This window comes from Equus asinus, chromosome 3 (assembly GCF_041296235.1).
Source record: "Equus asinus isolate D_3611 breed Donkey chromosome 3, EquAss-T2T_v2, whole genome shotgun sequence".
NCBI classification, from domain to species: Eukaryota; Metazoa; Chordata; class Mammalia; order Perissodactyla; family Equidae; genus Equus; species Equus asinus.
Window position 1 is genome coordinate 1,448,011 of NC_091792.1, and position 17,725 is coordinate 1,465,735.

The 17,725-nt window shown below is 41.2% G+C and overlaps 1 protein-coding gene across 6 annotated transcripts in view; it reads right to left on the reverse strand.

Moving 5' to 3' along the window:
- PPA2 (inorganic pyrophosphatase 2) overlaps window positions 1-17,725 on the reverse strand; it is a 73,620-nt gene that overhangs the window by 11,968 nt on the left and 43,927 nt on the right. For all 6 annotated transcript variants that reach the window (XM_044767453.2, XM_044767454.2, XM_070504532.1 and 3 more), the window contains exons 7-9: window positions 6,662-6,789; window positions 4,325-4,410; window positions 566-635 (exon numbers count right to left, since the gene is read on the reverse strand). In XM_044767453.2, the coding sequence (XP_044623388.2) occupies window positions 566-635; window positions 4,325-4,410; window positions 6,662-6,789 (284 nt within the window). The remainder of the gene's footprint in view (window positions 1-565; window positions 636-4,324; window positions 4,411-6,661; window positions 6,790-17,725) is intronic.

A 17,725-nucleotide genomic window follows, 5' to 3' on the forward strand; every position in this document is an offset into this window, starting at 1 on the left:
ATTAACCATTCAAAGGTTTAGTTCATTTCTTCTCTTTGTGTATTTTAAAAGTATTAATTTACTAATGAATTCAGTTGCTTCCAGGCAGCATGATCACTAAGACATGTAAAATTCCAAGGATATCTTCTTATTAGAAGAAGGAAAGCCTGTGAGACAGCCAAACTAAATGGGAAAAAAAAGGGAAAGAGTCTTACTTATTTTCCTTGAGCCAAAATGCATCTGTACCAACAGCCAGACGCAATTTAGACACTTGGTGAATAACTCATGGAACAGGACAGCACAGAAGTGAGCAAATGTATATAAACGACAATAAATTGGTGATGTTAAGAAAAACAGCATCGTATGAAATTAGTTGAATGGTTAATGTACTTTAGAAAATAGAATTTTAAAATTCAAGTGAAAGGTTTTAATTTAAATTCCCTGAATTTAAAAATATAGATTTTAATGTTATTTTTGAACTTTATGCTTCTCAAAAGACTCAATGCACTTCGCTGCTGGGCTTTTCAGGGTTTCTGGTGGACTCCCCAGGACATTATAAGACCATGGAGGCCTCAGGCATCCTTACCGATTCCACTAACGACCTTGCCTCCTCTTGGGTGCAGCGGAAAGGGCTGTCACAGAGCTGCACGTTCGTGCTGGAGAGGAAAGGAAAAGATTATTATTAAATAGGATAAAAAAAGAGCAATTACCAAAAGGAAGTCAGGTCCAACCCTGCAGTGACAGTACAATTCCGGCCAATGAAAAGGGCCTGGAGGGACACGCGTCAGGACAAGCAACACTCATCCAGGCCAAGCTACAAAGGTAAGCACTCGCAGCGCTGTCCTCTCCAGATTAAACGAGAGCTCACAGCTCTAGACAGCCTCCCAGGGTAGACACGAGGCTGGACCACAACCGCGCTTCACCTTCCTGATGAAAAGGGAAACCACACTTGACCCCCAGGATGATGGCCACTGGAAGCCGTGCCCCCAAGTGAGGTGAGAGACCTTTTAGCTGGCGACTGAGCCATGCGGTGGAATCTCAGACACGCATGGGAGATTAAGCTGAGTGCTGAGCGGAAACCATACGAATAGGGAACCCGGTTTTCCTACGAGGTGGAGGCTCAGCAAGGCACAGCCCAGCTCCTTCCAGGGCCAGGAAAGGCTCTGTGAAGTGAGAGCTTTCCCACACCACGGGGAACGCACGTCACGTCCTCCTCCTGGAGGACGCACAGGCTGCACTCCTCTCAAACGTGTTAAGTCTGATATCTAGAAATTTCATCAGCAGATTAAAATAGATACAGAACAAGGTAGGAGAGAAGGGAGTTAAAGCCAAATTAATTTTTTTACACAGAAGAAACAGTGACGAGCAGACTCTAAGGGGGATAAATGACAGACGACTCTCAAGACGCACCCCCAAGCGGATCTAAGGGATGTGTCACCAAATTTATTTGCCCACTGGCTTTGTAAAATATGTGGGGATAAACACAATAAAAAGGTCTATTTGCCTATTTATCTTTTTAACTACATCTCTCTGTCATCAGACTTTGGCTACACGGCAATTACACTACGTGTCATTTTGCTTTCTATCCAGACTCAAAACGTGGGATTTATTTTCATTCTTGGCATGAATAGAATTTGATGAAAGTTGGCATTATCATCCGGAAGACTAAACTATTTTGTATCCTCTTCTCCACAGCCCATGTTAAGTAAGCTGAAAATTGAAAAAACGTAAGGCCCTTTTTTTTTTTTTTCTGCTTTATCTCCCCCACACCACCCTGCAGTACATAGTTGTATATCTTGGTTGCAGGTCCTTCTAGTTGTGGGATGTGGGATGCCACCTCAATGTGGCCTGATGAGCGGTGCCATGTCCGCGCCCAGGATTCGTGAACTTAACCACTTGGCCACGGAGCCAGCCCCGCGTAAGGCCTTCTAAGTCAGATGTTTCCCTAAAGAAAGTCAAAACTAAACTTAAAAAGAACAAGGTAAAAAATTAGACACCGCGCAGCCTTCAGTGCTGGTCCTCTGAAGAGAACACGGTGTATACCAGATATGCTGTGTACCACGTTTTTAACATTATAATTAAACCAAGTAACACATTCCTTGGAAATTCTGGGAAACGATGGTAAGAGGCCGGGAAGCTTCTGCAGCGGTGTTGCAGACGACCTCCAGAACATGGATTAAATTCGAGTTTCAGATAAACTTCAAACTATTTTTTAGTATAAGTCTGTCCCAAATAGTGCATGAGACATACTTACTAAAAAGATGCATTGCTCTGAAATTTAGATTTAACTGTGTGTCCTGTATTTTCAATCTGTCAAATCTGATAACCTATTTCTAAAGGAAAGCTGTTTCCAAAGGGACTTGGAGAGTCTTGCATGATATACCAATTAAAGATGGGTGATTACAAGGCCCCCCGTTACTGTTTCTTCAATAGGCTCTTACATTAGCATTTTATATCTAGAAATTTATATCCTGAAAATTTTGAAGCTAAAAAATCTTATTTTGTTGTATTCTTTGAAAATGTGGAGGTAGAATACGGCTGTGCAGAGAGCAGGGTTAGAATCTGGCTTACGTCCCGGCTCAGGTCACTTCTTCCCAGTGTGGTCTCAGTTTCCTCGGTTTAAAATGGAGGCAATGATGACACATACCTACAGGGTTCTCATGAGCAGTGATTAGGTAACACACATAAAACACGTGGCACCTGAGAGCCAGCAGAGTTCAATGAGCGTCGGCACACTGTCAGCGTAATCGCCCCCGGTGGGTGACAGCACAATGACCCCAGAGCTAGAAGTAACTCTCCACTCAGAGTAAACACAACCAGACCCAGCACAGGAGGAACGACACCAGCCAGAGGAAGACGAACCAGAGATGGTCTCCAGCCATGCAGCTGAGGAACCCGGAGAGCGCGAGCCCAGCCGGGCTGCAGAGCTTCTCCGAGAGCACCCGTAGGAGGGAGACGGCAGCACACGGAAGCCATTCTCCCCTGGCCAAGCAGAGGCCCGTCTCTCTAGAGGAGCTCATCCCATTAACATAAGGAGCAGCTCAGTCTACAGCTACAGGACAGTCAGCGCTGGAAGACATTCAATCATACCCAGTTTTCTTGTTAATAAATTGTACTATTTAAATGAGAAACACTTACCTAAATTTTAAGACTATGCTGAAAAAGAGAGAGTGGTCTGCAGCGTAAGAGGTAAGAAAAAAAGGAGGAGGAGGTGAAGGGTTGACGGTGTTACTCTGGCTCCAAGAGAGACTCTGGAGCTAGGATACTCACGCGCTTGCGTTGTGACCAAGATGAGCCTCTCGGTGGCTCAGATGAGATGTTCCTTGAGACCAACTGATCCTTCACCCCTGGTGACTCCACTCTAGCCATGTCTTGAATGTCCCTCTTGCCTCCCAGACCTCATGCACCAAAGGGCAGGGGCGCTGTTTGCTGCATTGGCAGCAGGAACCCCGGGTTAGCACAGGACCCGGGCAGACCTGCCTCCGGCTGACAAAGCACGTGGTTCCCGGCTCCCCGAGCCCAGACGGGGCGGCACAGCGCTCTCCACCGTGTGCGCTTCTGCCCCCAGTCGGGCTCACCCAGGCAGCTGTCTCTGTGCCACAATCTCCTAATTTAAGCAGCAGCTGTGCTCACAGATGCAGGAGTGTAGACAGAGAGCTGCTCTGGGAACACTTAGTGGCTCTGAACTACAGCGCCTGGAGACACCGCTGAGGCTCTAAGAAGCCTCAGTAAAGATGAATTGCTATAAAAACCTGGTGTCAAACAAGGTGTGGTAAGACAACTGTAAAACGTTAGGAAAAAAAAACCTAAAAATCTCTAAGGGTTTTTAAGTGTAAAGACTTTAAGGATTACAGGATCTGACCTTTATTTTCTACTATATATGATGTTAGAATATATAGAATCTATCTACATAGAGAAGGTCTTAGCTCTATATCCAAGACTGGTGGATAAGCACATTTAAATGTTTAAAGTAAAACAGACTGAGTTATACACGTGACTCTTGTCTGACTGCCCTTAGTCAGCCAGCCAGTGACCCACATCATGTTGGGTAAAAGGACTTTCACTGTTTTCATCAAGAAACGATGGGCAGTTACCACGTAAATAAGATAACCGTTGGTTTCACGTTGAAAAACCACTAAACTACAAGTGCCTTGGGGACAGGGATCATGCCAGCCCCTGGTTTCGGTGCCCGGCACTCAGTCGTGCCCTCACAACAGGGGCCCCGTGAGCAGTGTTTAAACGAAAAAAACCACAATTCTCTTTTAAAAGAGTAAGATCTGAGTAGTAGTATATGGCTACTTAGTACCATTAATAATAACATTACATAGAAAAGACAGATTCTTACCAGTTGATAGCCCCTCCATCACACGTCTTCATGAGCAACGCTCTCCAACACTCATGAGTGGACTTAATAACTCCAAGAGCAAACGCCTAGTCCAAACAAAAACAGACACAGCATCACAGTGTCAGACCAACGTGGAGCTGTCCTCGCCGTGGCAGAGACAGCAGGGACGCGAGCTCCGGGCGCAGGCAGACCCGAGCGGTCCGGCTCTGAGCAAGTCACCCCGTCTCACCAGGGCTTAACTTATTCATCTATAAAGTGGAACTTTGTCAGGGGCTGACAAACGAGGGCAGGGGGCCACATCCAGCCTGCCGCCTGTTCTGCAGGTGAAGGTTTATGAGCACAGTCGTGCCCACACATTGGCGCACAGCCTGTGACGGCTTTAGCGCTACGACAAAGCGCTGAGTGGCTGTGGCGGAGACCACGTGGCCTACAAAGTCTAACATATTTCCCACCTGGTCCTTTACAGAAAGCCACCTGCCACCCCTGATGCAAATCAGACTCGCTGAAAGAATAAATAAGATGCTGTAGGTAAGGTGCGTGGCCCAGCGCCCGGCTCGTGAGGAAGTGCACACCTGTGCCCTTCATCCTCGACTGCCCACTGTCTGAGGCAGTCAGCCTCCTAACACTTGCCAGTTTTTTCTTTGTATGAATTCATACGGCGTCTAGAAATGCAAAATCAACAACAGATACACCTCTTGCCAGATATGCATCTAGCAAGACCATCTAAGGAAAATTTGGTTCATTATTCCAAAGCAGAAAATTCTTTAGATTTTTTCCCCAAAATGCTGCTAATTTTCCTTAAGTAGAGTCCTTATGTACTAACTAATTCATACTAGCTCCTTTCTCTGTCAACGATAACTAAATATATCATGATAAGAAATGAAGAAAATAAAGAACCTTGGGACTCGAGCTGTAATAATAATGGGAAATTCAGTTCTGAAGAGAGAAAGTTCTCTCAGGTCTGCTGTCGCCTGAGATACCAGGAGAATGACTTAATGATGAGGAGTCTCACTCAATATATGGGACCAAAAAAAGCCAATTTACCGTCTGGATAATACACGGAGAGATTTTTAACCAAATTATTTAGATAATTGCAATTATTTAGAATCAATTCCAATACTTGCATAAAGGAGTTGGTAGGAAAAATCTAGATTACAGCACGGGAGCCCTTTTCAACCATGTTGAAGAGACACAATTTAATCTTTCTGAGTTAAGCATGGATTTTAAACAGCAGTGGTAAAAAGCAATGCATGAAATGAGCATTTTCTGAAACAAGCTTGTATAAATGAACTAGTTTTCATTCAGAAAAGAATTAATGTTGTTCAAAATCAAATAGACAAACAAACAAAAAATCCCAAACCACCTCACTATTCTGTAAATTTATCACTTGGCAGTCTTACCCTGAGGTAATAGGGGCTGCAAAAGTACTATATCAGTTTGAAATTTATCTTCTCTCAAACATAAAATACAACATATTTTTTAGAGGAAAAAGATACAAAACTATTTTATAAATTTTCAACATTTTAATGTAAGAGAATCCAATCGAAAATAGTAGTTTTATATTTATATTTAGTAAATCCTAGACAAGGCCCTCAAGATCTTAAGGGTTCTTTTAATGTGCCTTTAAAAAAATACTGAGTCTAGCAACAAACTCTGGTGTAGCAAAATACTGCAACTGCTAAGTTTTCATTAACATGGCTTCTTTACTTACAAAGCAGACTTTCCTTAATAGTACCCACTTAAATGTTGGTTTATAATGCGTAATTTATACAGTGCTAATAACTTAAAAAATATTCCGTTTTAGACTTCAACTCTTTGGCCTATTTTCTCCACTCGCGTCATATCAGAGACACTTCACGGTAACTGGTTTTCTAATAGAAAAATCCTAAGACAGATAATTCAGGTGCTTTCCTGATTGTGCGGCAGCTTCATTCGGTCACAGTGGCAGGAACACTGGGGGGGGAGCGGGGCTGCCCCTGGACTGACATTCGTGGGGAGGGACCTTCCCCTCTGACCTTCCAGAACTGCAAAGGGAAGGCTCTTCTCCACACCAACAGACTGACCATGAAAACCCTTCACTTTCTAAAATGAAGGCGGTATCGATAGATACATAGATGGAGACAGATAATTATCAGCCTTACTGATTCACTTAGATCTCCTGAAAAAAATTCCTTTAAATAAAAATGATAAAAGAATGTCCTTAAATATGAAAGTCAGTAAAAAGCACTTCTGTTATCCTGTTATATACAAATATTCACATAGGAAATCCCGCAAAGTGAAAGAAGTGTGGAACAGTATCGTGACGTGCATTTTGAAAATAAAGGTTATTATCTTCACCTTGTCTTTGAATTCTCCATTGAAAGCAAAGCGGTTTTCTGGTTTTCCTTCTGGCACCTTATAAAATCGAAACCAATTAAGCGTAGCTTCCAAGTAACCTGGTTTGTACTTCTTAACATCGTCAATATCTGTAAGTGAAGACACAAAAAGAGTTTTTGTTCAAAAGTCAAATTTCATTCCTATGAGTGTAGACGCTGGACTGCGGGAGTCAGAGAACACGGGGTCTTGCCTGGCTTCGCCGAGGACGGCCACTCAGCCACCAGCAGACGCCGCGCCCCCTCCGGACTTGTGCCATTTCCCATGAGGAGCGTTACTCCTCCCCTCTAGGAACACTTCTGAGCACCCTCAGACACTGGTTAGCTTCAGGGCACAAGCCGATGGGACGACAGAGTCCTTCTCAAGAGCTCAGAGGCCTAACGAAAGGAAACAGACAGCACACTGCGACCCAGAGAGAAGAGCAGGTGGGACGTCGCTCCGCAGGCAGGGAGGGTGAGCGGGGAGGTGACAGCAGCAGGATCTGTGTTTTTGAGCTACTAAGCTAAGGAGGGCTGAAGGGAGTGGAAGGAGCACCCCAATGCTGGCCCGGAGGGCGTCGCACTCACACGCCGATATCCAGTAAGCTCTTCACCGTGTGCCAGCACGTTCTAAGCAGGAAACGGAACAGTGAACAGGAACCACTCCCTGCTCCCAAGGCTCTGGTAGCAGGAAGACACAGGCAAATAAGGAAACCCACAACGTGTTAAGTGGCAAAAGGTCCAAAGAAGAAAAACAAAGCAGGGTAAGAAAGACAGAGACGGTGGACAGGGCACCCTTAAACAGGGTGATCCTGGAGAGGGCCCAGAGTTTTCCATTTCAAATCCTGTAATGATTTACAGGGCTTATTTTTAAGTTCTATTACCACATAAACAGCTTAACCACTACATTTGGAGGACATTTACTCAAATATAGCTGGAAATATTACTGTATTAATAATAATAGATCCCTCCCCAAAAGAAGTCCCAAGGAACATATCCTTTCCAATAAACATCAATTCAACAAGTATGAGGAATAACGAGATAAAAGTAGAAGGCTTAGCTCTCCACCAGGCCGTGCTTACGGGAAACGCACAGTCCTCTCTGTACAGGCCATGAGGGCAAACGACTCCTCAGGGCTTGAAAGGTCAGGAAGTCACGACTGAGCACAGGAGACGGCACGGGGATAACTCAGCATCACCTGGTTTCAGACCTGCTCCTCCACCCTGGTGGGAGCCCTTAGCAGGCACGTAGGAAGGGGGACGCATTCTGCAGGCGCGGGTTACACGGAGAGGACTACCCTGCTGCCTGACATGGAAGGCTTTAGCAAAAGGCCAGATGTGTCAGAGGACACTGAGCATGGCAAGGCAGCGACGGCGGCCCACAGCATTGAGTACACTGCCCAGAGGAACAGAGATTCAAAAATTTACAATATGTCAATGGGCCACACATCTATCTGAAGTAATTCTGGAGGAAATAGCACAAACGTCACAACTAACTAAAGAAAGAAGAATTGCTTCACACTGAACACAGGCTCTGCCTGCTCCATCGGCACAGTCAGCACACGGGCAGGTGGTGGGGGAGGCTGAAGACAGGGAATTCTGAAGATCAAGACCACATCCTTTTAGGATTATACACTGCATCCAGGCATGGAGTTCTGTCACGCCCCAGACAGAACACTCAACAATATGCACCTGACACATTTCGTTTCCCCTTCAAATTCTTATTATTTTTTCTGCTTATCTTATTAAAAGAGCTTCTTTCCAAGGTGAGCTTTCTACTGATCATTTTCCTATATCCTTTCACTGTTTTTGCAAAAAAAAGAAAAAAGGAAAACCTCCATCAATTGAGTTCCTCCAACTCATTGTTTTCTTATTCAGAGGAAAAAAAAATCTTTCAGTCCTAGAGGTGAGCAACCAGAAACACATTTTAACCAGTGTCAAAATAAACAATCTTCTTTTTTAAATCTTCTTAAACATCATTATTTTTTTGTAGTAATTACAGGCATCTGCTTTAGAAATGGGTATAAATAATAATACATTTAAACCGCAGTTCATACAAACTCTAAAGTCCAGTTAAAGAGTGCTGTAAGAATGTTTCACAAATTTGCATTACTCTCTAAGGACAACTAAACACAATAAACTAAATTGCTAATGAGGAAATTAAACTCACTAATTTGCAATGAAAAGCAAAAACAGCATATATTCCATCACCAATTCAAGGCAAAACCGATGTTCCATCTGTGATAGAGCTTTTTTGATCAAGTTGTGAAATTCTCAAAATCTAAGTGTGCCCAATAGGAGATTGAGTGCTTGCAAAGCACTGCACGTTAGTCACGCTCTTAAAAAAATTACTGAATAGCCCAGGAAATTCTGTTATGAGGCATTCTTACTTCTAGTAACCACCACTAACACATTGAGTGGTTTACTAGCAAAGTTAAAAATAAATAAAGATGAGATTTCAGCACATTAGGTGAATGCACTCATGGACTCAGGACTATAATAATAAAATAAATAAGTAAACAGCTTCTACTTATTTAGCATTGATTAAGGGGCAGACACTGTTAATAAGGGCTTTGTGTTTATTCACTGACTATCATCAGTCCTTCAGACTCCTCGAGAGCATCCATGGAGTAGATACTAACATCAGCTCACTTAAAGAGAAGGAAACTAAGAGACTGCAAAACCTAACCTGGACTGAGAAGGTCCTGGTTTCAAACCTTGTCTCTTCCACCCTTTTTCTGACTTTCACAGTCAAACAACTTCTTTGGCCTCTTGTTGCCACCTCTGCGAAGTATCTGGGTTTTATTTTATTTGTTTTTTTATTGCAGTAACATAGGTTTATAACATTATGTAAATTTCAGGTGCACATCGTTATATTTCTATTCCTGTGTGGACTACATCATGTTCACCGCCCAAAGACTAATTGCACCCCATCACTACACAGGTGCCATCATCCCTTCCCCTCCTCCGTCCCCTCTCCCCCTCTGGTAGCCACCAATCCAACCTCTGTCTCTACGTGATTGATTGTCGTTGTTTTTATCTCCCATTACTCACACCTGACTGATGCCTTCATCACTGTCCCTTATCCCGTCTACACACTCTGTCCCACTGCATACACCTTCTGGTAATCGCTTTTTAACTTACTGACTTTAAATAAGAAAGGAAAAGCCACACTACTCAACACCTATCTCAGCTCAGAGGACTTTCTCTTAAGTTTTGAAGGGGCCTGTTAAGCAGAGACATCAGCAATAAAAACCTGAAAATCTAAGAATGCTAATAAGCAGCGTAACTCTCTAAATACAAGCTAAACTTTTCCATTCTCAATTAATTATATCGTGGGGGAAAAACAGCTGCATTTCCACCAAAAACAAAACATTTCAAATAAGCAATTTAGACATTTGTAAAACCTCCACAGCAAATGCCTTGAGCCAGAATCTCATGTCCAGTAGTCAGTTCAATGAGTCACTCTTCTGAACACATGAAAAATTCCACCTAAAATCTCAGACTGATTTGCAGTTTATAAAAGAATTTTATATAAATAACCTCATTTGTTCCTCATAAAACTCCTCAGAGTTGAGAAGAATAAGCACATTCATATTAAACATAAGAAAACTACAGTTAAGAAAACATAACAGACTTACCAAAATTTATCCAACTCATTCATGGTAGAACTAGTATTATGTAAATAAATGCCTTCAGGCGGCCGGCCCTGTGGCCGAGTGGTTAAGTTCATGTGCTCCGCTTCCGCGGCCCAGGGTTTTGCCAGTTTGGATCCTGGGCGCGGACATGGCACCGCTCATCAGGCCACACTGAGGCAGTGTCCCACATAGCACAATCAGAGGCACTCACAACTAGAATATATAACAATACACTGGGACTTTGGGGAGAAAAAGACAAAAACGAGGAAGATTGGCAACAGATGTAAGCTCAGGGCCAATCTTCCTCACAAAAACAAGCATTAAAAAAAAAGGAATTCTAATGTAGCTTTTAAAAATCTTCGCTCTTTCTTCTATGCTGTGCAGTAATATTGTTATATTAAAAGAATATACGTATATTTTTATCTTAGTTTTCTTTTATTGTGGTAAAATACACATAACATAAAATTTATCATTTTTAAGTATATCATTCAATAGCATTTGTACCTCCATAATGTTGTGCAACCATCACTATTATCCATTTCCAGAATTTTTACATTACATGTATTTTTTACAATATACATTATTTAAGAAAAGCAGCAATTCTCTAGTAGTCATTTATCCCCAGTCTTGGAATTAATTTTATATGAAAGTTTCTATTTAGATAATTACATAAGTTATTGTCAAGATGAACTAACCCAACAATAAAAGTTAGAATAATCTAGAAGAGCTCTTTTATGTAGTAATCAAGCTAAATTTATTTCAGTTTCTGTTTTTAATTATAAGTCAAACTCTTAATCGAGATCTACTTGATCAGCTCCTGGACGGTTAACAAAGACCCTTGGTGTGCGTAAGCCATTCTGACAAGACGTCCACAGCAGTCTGCGCACCGAGTCTGGCCAACTGCTCCAGAAGGAGGCCCACCCTTCGTTCCACAGGTAAATCTCAGCTTCAGCAAGCATCAGGTGTGTTTATCCTCAAAGCGTTTATGTCAATTGTACCTGTTGTTATAATTACGAGATTTAATGAAATATTACATATGGCATTGACTTTATCAGTACAAAAGAGGGATTTTGTTTCTATAAAATTAATTTGAATGTTTTGAAATAATTCAATAAAACAGGCTGATAAAAATATCTGCTGTCAAATTAGGCCTGGGTAAGGAAACAGAGACGAGGAAAAGACATAAAAATCCATAATCATGCACGTGCTCTGCCAGTCAGCAGGAAGACGATTTTAGATATTCGAGGTCAAGGCCGGCCTCTGACAAAAGGTATTTTCCTAAATTCTTGGACAAAGTGTGGGAGCAACTCAAACATCTAGAAGGGGAGGATTTCTGGGAGGAAGACCTGGGAGGTGTGTGCCAACATCCTGGGGCACAAGCGTGCTCATGACGTCCAAGGAGGACAGCGAGAAAGCCCTGTGGTTAGCGCAGAGTGGAGAGAGAGGCAGCAGGTGAGGTCAGAGCAACAGCCCCAGGCCAGGCTCTGGGTCAAGGGCCTCATGAGGACTCTGCCTGCACCTTGAGAGCAGCCACGAAGGGCCTAGGAGGCGCGCTCTGCACCTGTGTGGGGAAGAGACTGCGAGGGGAGGAGCGGGGGCGGACCCCCAGCGAGGGGCACTCAGTGTCCACGCGGGTGAAGCTCAGCGAGCGCCGGGAGGAACACAATGGTTTGCAGGCACAACAAATGGTCAGTTCTGGGTATTTTCAGAAGGAGAACTGAGAGGTATTAACAGTAAATGAAAAACTTAAGAACAACAAAAAGCAGTAAAGATCAGACTTACATAACAAAGGATCAACGAGCTGAAAAGGACTGGTCTGTACATCGAGTGACAACGGAACTACCGTACGGCTAAATGCAGTCCCCCAAACACCCATCGCCTGGTTTCTCCAAAAGCCTCAGAGCAGGTGTCACGACCACTGACACGCGGCGTGCGGCCAGAGCTCCTCTGCACCCAGCTGCTTCCAAGTCTGAAAGTTCAACCAACAACACTCACGTGGCATCTCGGGCCAGAATCCTCACACTAAAGCTAAGGGCACATGACACAAATAACCACAGTTCTATATAAATCCCCTGGAAACTTTATAACTTCCTTTCTCACATGCTCGCTGAAAAGCAAAACAGAAAATAAGGATGCGATACAACAACAAACTTTGAAGTTCAATTTGGTTTTTCCAAGTCTCTCCATTTAATTCAGTTTTTCTTAACTAATTTTGACTTAGGAATTTATAAAAGCAAAGAAATTAATCTAAGCTATCTCAGTCAAAACCTACCACTCTATCTCTGTAGACACGACAGGATCCTAACACTTTCCACTTTTTAAAAGCAATCTCTTGGCCGGCCTGTGGCCTAGTGGTTAAGTTCGGTGCGCTCTGCTTCGGTGGCCCAGATTCAGATCCCACTCATCAGCAGGCATGCTGTGGTGGCATCCCACATACAAAATAGAGGAAAACTGCACAGATGTTAGCTCAGGGCAAACCTTCCTCAGCAAAAAAAAACAAAGCCATCTTTATGATTTATCTTTTCCCTTCATCAGGGATATGATATACCTTTCATGTTATCAAGTTTCTTTCCAGTATAAACCAATTCACTTGTTTCTAAAACCTAACAGAATGACACAAATTGTGATCTAATAAGCAAAAATAAAAGTTGGCTTTTGAATTGAAAATTTCTTTCTGTCCTTTTTATCTAAGATATGCTCTCTCACATTAGGGGAGTTTCTAGTCACAGGTGTTTGCCAAGACTTCAATTTTACCCAGATTTCAGAATTAAACTAAACATACTTAACACAATACTATATTTTTGCCAAATAAGCAAATAGTAATCATGTAAATGAGGTGAAAAATCAAGTTGATACAGTTCATTTTATACATACAGCTGATGGACAATATGAGAGAGAAATATCTAAAGGATGAGTTTTTCTTTTCATGAGGAAGATTGGCCCTGAGCTAACATCTGTTGCCAATCCTCTTCTTTGTCTTTGAGGAAGGCTGTCGCTGAGCTAACATCCAGTCTTCCTCTGTTTTATGTGGGATGCTGCCTCAGCATGGCTTGACAAGTGGTGTGTAGTCCACGCCTGGGATCCAAATCTATGAACCCTGGTACACTGAAGCGGAGCGAATGTAACCACTAAGCCACCAGGCTGGCCCCAAAAGGATGAGATATTTTTAATCGAGAGACATATGAAAGCACTTGTGAACTTTAAAAATGATTACATACTAAAAACAGAAAAATTATGAAATGTGAAGCATGAGAAAATTATGACAACACATTCAGTAAGCAAACTACAGTAAATCCAAAGATGAGCAATAAAAAATTTTAAATAACTCTCTTGCCAACCAAAAAAGAGCCACATCCAGTCCTCTCAACTTTTATATAATTAAAAATTGGACAAGAAAAACAAACAAAAAAGAAAGTACACTCTTAATAAATAACTTTTTGGTCCAAAAGAAAACAGAAACTCTAACTAAGAACATGCAGAAAATCAGGGCCATAAGAAGACTCGGAAAGTCTGTAAGAAGAATGAGGTGAGCCAGGAGCAGCCTCCCATTCGGAATCGAGCAGCACTAAATCCAAACGCCAGCCTGGTGCTCACATGCTACGTTATCCAGGGAAAACATGACTTTGCCTGTTTCTTCTTACACTAAACAGAGAAAAAGAAACCAAGGCTGCTGTAGGATTAAATAAGATAAGATATGAAAATCATCTAATAAAAAATAAAGAATAATTCTTAACAAATATTATCATCCCTCCAATTCCCTAAAACCTTGTCCATAGGATGCAGCCAAAGTTGCACTCAGACGCAAACCTATAGCCTTACATACTATTATCTCTCAAAAATAAACAAATAAATAAACATAAATTAATGATTTAAAAATTACTAAATATATTTTCATTGTCTGTTATTTTATTTTTAATATGTATAACTCTGCCAAAAAATCAATGTAGCTAGGCATAGATATAAACAATGTCAACAAACACTAAAGTAACATATAAAAGAAAGGCATCTAACAACTAGAAGGACCTGCAACTAAGATATACAACTATGTACCGGAGGGATTTGGGGAGATAAAGCAGAAAAGAAAAAAAAAAAAGACTACTTAGCTACTAACGCTTTGAAAAAAAAAAAAGAAAGGCATCTGGACACACAGACACACAGATACACATGCACACTTGTTCACAACCTTTTTCTATAAACACACTCTTTTTATGGTAATGATCAGGCCTCAAATGAATATGTAATTAATATCTTATTTAATGATAGACATATTTAACTTTATTTCTAATATTATTACACTTTAGTTCTTATAAAGTTTTTTCATTTCTAGTATGTTTAATATAAATGAACATTTTTTTTTAACATTTGGAGCAGAGACAGAATATATAAATAAAATTACTTTTTTTGGGGGGGGGGGGGGATGAAGATTTGCCCTGAGCTAACATCTGTTGCCAATCTTCGTCTTTTTGCTTGACAAGATTAGCCCTGAGCTAACATCCATGCCAACCTTCCTCTATTTTGTATGTGGGATGCTGCCACAGCATGGCTGACGAGTGGTGTAGGTCTGCATCCAGGATCCAAACCTGGGCTGCTGAAGCAGAGTGTGCCGAACTTGACCACTAGGCTATGGGGCCAGCCCCAAAATGACTGTTATTTTTGAAATGAGACTTTCACTCAGTTTAAGTATATTAACCAAATTATCAGCAATTAAAAACAACACTCAACTTTCCAAAGCAGTTTACTTTACAGAAAACAGAAACTCTGACAAAGATGAGGCACTGAATTCATGTTTCAACACACTCCCTCAGGTTAACCCACAGCCAAGACAGATAACTTATAAAAAGAGAAAACCAAAAATACTCCAGAACAAGATAAGCACTCTGCAGACTCAGTGTGGAAGGAAAACACCTGTCGTTAAAAGCAGGGTAGCCACATGCGTTATTGCACACACTGGAGTACGGCTGAGCCTCCTATCGAGAGAAAAAGCAGTCAATAGAAACCAGTCCTGAGATGACCCACGCAAACCAGGATTTTAAAGCAGTTAGTGTGAACACATCCAAGGACCTTCAGGAAAACATGGTCACGATGCATAAACACGTGGAAATCTCAGTTGAGGAATAGAAACTGTAAAACTACCAACCAGATGAGGGAGTAGCTGAATGAAAAGTCACGTGGGTTTAATAGCAGAATGCGCACGTGGCAGAAAAAATCAGGGAAGTAGGAGACAGACCAACGGAAATTATCTGGTCTGAAGAACAGTGAGGAAGAAAGACTGAAGAGACACAGAGAGAGTGTCAGTGACCTGTGAGACAATAAAAAGTGGTCTAAAATATGTGTAGTATGAGTCTCAGAATAAAGGAGAAAGAGAATGGGTGAAAAAATAATGGCAAATAATTTCCCAAATGTGGCACCAACATGAACTCACAGATTCACAAGTTCAGTATACCCTAAGCCAGACAGATCTAAAGGAAAGGACACGTTAGCATTTATCACAGAAAAACTGCTGAAATCTGACAATAAGGAGAAAATCTCTAAAACAGTCTGAGAAAACAACATATTATACACCAGGTAACAACACATTGACTGTTGACTTATCATCAGAAACAGTGGAGGCCAAAAGAAAAGGGAAGATCTTTACAAATCCCTCCAACTCAAAATTCTACACCAGTGAAACCATGTGTCCAAAACAAAGGCAGGAGAAGACAATTTCAGATCGAGGAAAATGAGGAGAATTCCTCACCAGCAGACCTGCACCCCAAATGATGCTGAAGTTGTCAAGTTGAAGAAAAACGACTCCAGACAGAAACTATAGATCTTCAAGAAGCAATAAAATAGGGTATGAAAGTGCAAATATGTGGGTAAATATAAAAGAACACATACGTGTGTGTGTGAATTTTACTGTTAATTTTTCTAAAGGACATTTATTGTTTAAGACAATATGAAACAAAAGCACAAAGGATGGATGGAGGTTCTGGGAGCAACTGGACCTCGCATGCAACACTGGTAGAAATGCAAAGTGGTCCAGCCACTTGTAGACAGTTTGACTGTTCCTTACGATGTTAAGCACATAATTACCATGTGACCCAGTAACCCTATTCCCAAGCATTTCCCCAAGAGAAATGAAACATACGTTCACACAAAGGCTTGTATTTGAATGTTCATAACAGCCTTATTCGTATTAGCTCAAAATTGGAAACCCAAATTTCCATCAGCAGGTGAATGGATGGATAAGCTGTGGTCCATCCACACAATGGAACAGTATTCAGCAACAAGAGGGAACAAACTACAGTGATTCCACACAACAGTACACACGCATCTCCAAAGCACTATGCGAGAGAAAGAAGTCACACACCAAAGACTGATGACTTCAGCAATGTACAAGTGACTCCAAAAGACAGCTGCAATCGTTAAAAATGCCAAAATTGTAAGCACAAATGTTTTCTCCCATTAAAATAAGTGAAAATGTACCTATTTTGAAGATATTTTCAGACTTTGCTCAAAATGTTCATTTTTTATCAATGTATGAATGCATGCATTCATTTATTCCCCAATTTCAAGACAACTATCGAGCAGCTATGACATGACAGGCACAGTACAAAGCACTTACAATGGAAAAATTAGTACTAAATACCTAGACAAGCCTAACAGAAAATGTAATGAGACCTTCATTAGTAAATCCACATCATTTTACTAAAAGACATGCTAGAAAGCCTGAAGAAATGGAGAACGATATCACATTGATTGATGTGAAAATTGAATATTTTAAAGACAGCAGAAATCCTTGACAACTGGATTCCAAAATTTGCACAGAGGAATAAAGGCATAAGAAAAACCAAAACCACTTTGAAAAAGTAGAGCAAAAGGAGAATTTGTCTGATATATGTGTTATTATGAGGCTACAGTAATTAAGAGAACATGGCACTGGCACAGGAATAGAGCAGGGACACCACACAGAACTCAGAAACAGCACTGTAAAAATAAGAATGCAATGTATGATGGAGACATGTCAAAACAGTGGGAAGAGAACAGATTTTTCTGTTGAGTGGAGACCGGAAAATTGTATAATATGGAAAAAAGAAAATAAATCCCACGTGAATTAAAGACCCAACTGCAAAAAAAAATTAAAATATAAAAGAATAAAAAGGAAATTTAAAAATATCTTTCTGACCATGAAATAAGTAATCCTTAAACAAGAATCAAAATGCTGAAGTCATGTATAAAAGTGATTGAGGAAATGGAATACATCACAATTAAAAGTACCTGTGAGTCAAAAGGCCAAGCAGATTGTCCGCAGACGAGGGGGAAATATCTGCAACCTAAATAATAAAGAATATCCAAAATATCCAAGCAACTCTCATTATGTCAAAAGAATAGGTTAATTCCATAGAAAAATGGAGAACAATATCCATAGGCAAT